Source organism: Nematolebias whitei, chromosome 10 (assembly GCF_014905685.2).
Source record: "Nematolebias whitei isolate Nwh7 chromosome 10, NemWhi1, whole genome shotgun sequence".
NCBI classification, from domain to species: domain Eukaryota; kingdom Metazoa; phylum Chordata; class Actinopteri; order Cyprinodontiformes; family Rivulidae; genus Nematolebias; species Nematolebias whitei.
The window spans coordinates 2,925,760-2,930,265 of NC_056507.1; the positions used below are offsets into that span (position 1 = coordinate 2,925,760).

At 43.7% G+C, this 4,506-nt stretch overlaps 1 protein-coding gene across 1 annotated transcript in view; it reads left to right on the forward strand.

The window, feature by feature from the left end:
- Position 1: 1 nt before the first annotated feature.
- dus2 (dihydrouridine synthase 2) overlaps positions 2–4,506 on the forward strand; it is a 24,486-nt gene continuing 19,981 nt past the window's right edge. Inside the window, exons 1-5 of the mRNA XM_037683073.1 lie at positions 2–48; positions 2,164–2,301; positions 2,606–2,651; positions 3,337–3,428; positions 3,505–3,548. Coding sequence (XP_037539001.1) covers positions 2,182–2,301; positions 2,606–2,651; positions 3,337–3,428; positions 3,505–3,548 — 302 coding nt within the window. The 5' untranslated portion in view covers positions 2–48; positions 2,164–2,181. The remainder of the gene's footprint in view (positions 49–2,163; positions 2,302–2,605; positions 2,652–3,336; positions 3,429–3,504; positions 3,549–4,506) is intronic.

The following is a 4,506-nucleotide window of genomic DNA, read 5'->3' on the forward strand; positions in this document are numbered from 1 at the left end:
TCGGTGTTCCTGTAGCTTACAGCTAGAACACAAGAAGGTACACATGTGGTGAGTTTATTCACAGGAGGAACGGCACAGATTTGTCCAGCTGTTATCATAACGTGTCCGTTATCAGGTGTTTCTGGTGTTTGCGTGAATCTTTCTGAAGCTGCCGCTAAGATATTAGCGTGCTAGCATGTGCTTACAGAACCCCATTATCATTTATGGTTCCGCAGTTTTCGGCTGGTACACAGACCCGACAGAGATTAAATCCATTCTTCTTTTCGTTGATGATTAACTTCTGGTTATTTCGGCCCATTTTATAACCCGGTTGTAGTTCCCTTTGATTGAATATTTATTAAACTGGTACTGAGGAAGTGTTGGGTGTGTTCAGCAGGGCTAGAATAAAAAAAAATATTTTAATCAAAGACCCAGGACAGACAATAATGTTTATCAAAAGAAAACATAAAATTTGCTGTGTTTTAATAAGTTTTTGTTTAAAATATTCATACAAACATTTCTGAAGACATTGAGAAGAATCAGTTTATTGTTGACAAAAAATATATATTTTTAAAATGAAAGTCAGTATCTGTACTTTTTATAAATTCCTTTCTATCAGTAGTAGTTTTTGACATCTTTCTACGAAAAACGGGTTTTCAGTTGCTAAATCCAAACATCCAGCTTTAAAGCTTTTATTTTGAAATGGTTTGAATAGATCCCATTAACACCATTTATTCATTCATTCATTCAATCAAGCTTTATTTGTACAGGCTAATCTCATTGAGCTCCAGACAGAACATATCAAGTACAGACAACAATGACAGTAAACAATGACAACAACAAACTACAGTTAAAATAAGGGCAGTGTATAAAACAATAAGGGTGCCGTAAAACAGGGTGAAATACAAAAAACAAGAACTATAACCTCGGTCTCTGTAACTCGGGTCACCACGACATCTGGGCTTTTTTGTTGGTTCCACCTCCAGAACAGATAAATGGGTTCGTCTTTAGAAACGGAGGAGGATTCTGGGTCCATTCCTTTGACTAAGCCGAGCGACGCTCCGGGTAGAAGCGACTAGATGTGACGTCCATGAACGATCCGGATCGTTTGAACGACTCTTTACAATGAGCGGTAACGGAGTTCCAGACATTAAAGAGCCGTTCCTAGTTGTATTTTTCATTCTCAGTCCCACGAACAGTCACTCCTCCATCACATTTTTACTGTGATGAAGAAAAACAGGCAAAGGGGCGGAGTGCAGCAGCTCAGGAGGTCATCGCGTACGCCGACGATTATGATCATGCACATCTGTACGTGACGTATATCCGTAAGCGATAACGTGCTGTAGATCTGTGCCTGATGACTTCTATCCCGTACGTGAGGACGTATATCTAAAAGAGTCCTCGAGGCTCAGTGAGACTAACCTGTATAAATAAAGGCTGAATCCGTACGTGGTGCCGTTGCTTGTTCGACACTGAGCGGCTCCGTGAAACAAACGGATCGTCGAAGATCCGGTTCCCTTCAAAGAGTCCTCCCGTCTCTAGAAGTGACAGATGAGAAAGAGAAGAACTTCCTCGTGAATGGAGAGCAAAGCATTTGTCAGGAGATGTCGCCTTAAATCAGAGATGATATGATGGGTGTGATTGTGAACCCAGAACCTGTAATTTACTTTACTAATATTCTGATGCATGTTCAATTTACTTCACGTTACTAATACTCACCTTATGTGTACATGAGAGGTGAATGGATGAACAGCTTTCAACATCCTGACCCAACACGACGAATGCACTAACACATCTTTTGGCCTCAAATTTGCCACAACCATCTTTTGGACACCTGCCGTCGATGTTCTTCAAGACCTTGTTAACAGTGTGAGAATCTGGACCAGGTCCGTCCTGGTCCGGTGTTGGAGTTATCCATCAAGTAAACAAGAATTGGAACAGATCGGGCAGGATCTTTTATTATAAAGAGTGCTCCTTCAAGGAACGCTGGTTCAATTTCAAAACTTGGTCTTCTTTAACTTTCAGCTTGAATACTGTGCGTAGTGTGCACCCGGGTAAAACCCAGATCAGCACTGTTGAAGTGAAAAGATCTGTGTGATCGAGGAACTGTTCCAGTGAAGTGAATCCAGACCCATAGATCTTTTTCAGCACACCTGAGTCGTGTGTGTGTGTGTGTGTGAACAGATGGACTGAGCAGACACCATGGCAGCCGGCAGACTGAGTTTCAGAGACATTGTGGCTCTGGCCCCGATGGTCCGGGTGGGGACTCTGCCCATGAGGCTTCTGGCTCTGGACTACGGCGCTGATGTGGTTTACTGTGAGGTGAGGACTACTGCTGTAAGCAGATCATTATCTGATATTTTATTCATAGATTAGATCTAAGATAGAACTTTATTAATCCCTTGGGAAGATCCGTTCAGGGAAATTAAAATTATTTTTTCAGTTTTTCCCTCTTCAGGGGTCTCCAATACAAGTCATCCTCCTCCAGCTCCCTCCACGTCCTCTCTAACTGCATCCATATATCTCCTCTTTGTATTTTCCTGGCAGCAGCATCTACCAGTATACCCACTGTCCCCATTATCCTGACCTGTTCTGTCTTTTGTCTGTTTTTTCCGCTGTCTGTCAGGAGCTGATTGACATCAAGATGGCCCAGTGTCAGCGAGTGGTGAACGGTAAGAAGCTGAAGGTACAACCTCTAACAAATAGTCTGGGATTTTTGGGTATGTTCAGTTCGGCTGTCTCCATTAATTTCAATAAAAAAAAAGTCAACATGTTTAATTTAACATCTGAACTCATTTGGACCAGTGTTAAAATTAGTATTTTTTGGCGTGTTTTTTTTAACACTCATGTACTCAACTTGCTGCTCACCACTACTCGCTACTTAATAGTATAATTTCCTCTAATGGTTGGGGTGACCAACAATTAATCTAAGGTGGCCACCGCCACCGTTGGCCACCCCCTGGCTCCTCCGCTGCACCTGATGTTTGATAACACAGGACATCCTTAAAAGAGACGAATAATCTCAAATGGACTTCTTCCTGGTAAAATAACGGTTTAATAATAAAACCATTGCTCCCTGCACTCACCAGGATTCGTCACTCCGTGCCGCCTCGTACAAAAATAAACCTCCTGTTCTACACACCGTGCAGCAAAACCCAATAAGGAACTACTGCAACAGAACACAAAGAAACATCTGTTTATAGATGAAACAAGTCTCCAAATTTTTATTTTATTTTAAACATGTGGCTAAAATAAATTAATGTTTCGTTTATTTATTCCTGGCCTTCACTGAATACCTTGAAGGTCCCACCAGTTTGTTCTGACACATGAAGTTTTCACTGCGTGCGTTTCTGACAGAGGTGCTGGAAACCGTAGATTTCGTAGCTCCAGATGATCGTGTGATGTTCAGAACATGCGAGAGGGAGAAGGACAAAGTGGTCTTCCAGATGGTGAGACACGGACCATCTTTTTCAAGCATCAGGTCAACTCCAAACTCTGACACGTCCTTTAATTTCTTTGTTTCAGGGAACTGCCGACCCTGACAGAGCGCTGACAGTGGCCCATCTTGTGTGAGTTTCACAAACATTACGTGAAGAACCCTTCAGGTTCAGCAGACCCGTTGGGCTGTTTGGTTTGTTCACGCTGAGCGCCGTCTGTTAAAATAACTCTTTGCTGTCCCTGTGGACACACGACATTCTCATAAACAGGAAAAAAACCTTATATCTCCATAAAAACACAGTAAGACGAGAAGAAAAACAAAAAGTATAAATGTGTTTAATACGAGAGAAAACTTGAAGACCGCTCACTCGAACAACAAACTGGACCTCCACCACCTCCCTCAAGAACTTAGAATGCATTTGTTTTGGCTCTGAGGGAGGAACCTGGAGAAAACCCACGCAGCACGGAGAGAACAGACTCCACCCAGAAAGACCTCTGGCTGGGATTCCATCTGGCAACCTTCTCACGGAGAGGCAGCAGCTCGACCAACTGCACCGCCCCTAACTTTGAATTTAAAGAACAAAACCACATTTGCTTTGTGTGCAAGTCAAATATTTAGTCTTTAAAGCAGCGCAGTCCGGGGCTCGACTCTGTGGTCTGTCTCTTTCATCCATCCATCATCTTCCTCTTGTTCTGGACTCGGGTCTCGGGGGCAGCATCTTGAGCAGGGAGGTCCAGACATCTCTCTCCACAGCCTCTTCCAGCTCTTCTGGGAGGACTCCAAGGTGTTCCCAGGCCAACCGAGAGACACAGTCTCTCCATCATGTCCTGGGTCTTCCCCGGGGTCTCCTCCCAGTAGAACATGCCTGAACCACCTCAACTGTCTCCTCTGGATGTGGAGGAGCAGTGGTTCTACTCTTGAGTCTCTCCTGATAACTGAACTTCTCCCCCTGTCTCTAAGGGAGAGTCCAGCTCCTGCAGAGGAAACTCATTTCAACCTCCTGGATCCACAATCTCATTCTTTCAGTCTTTACCCAGAGTTCATGACCAGAGGTGAGGGGAGGAACGTAGACTGACCGGTAAACAGAG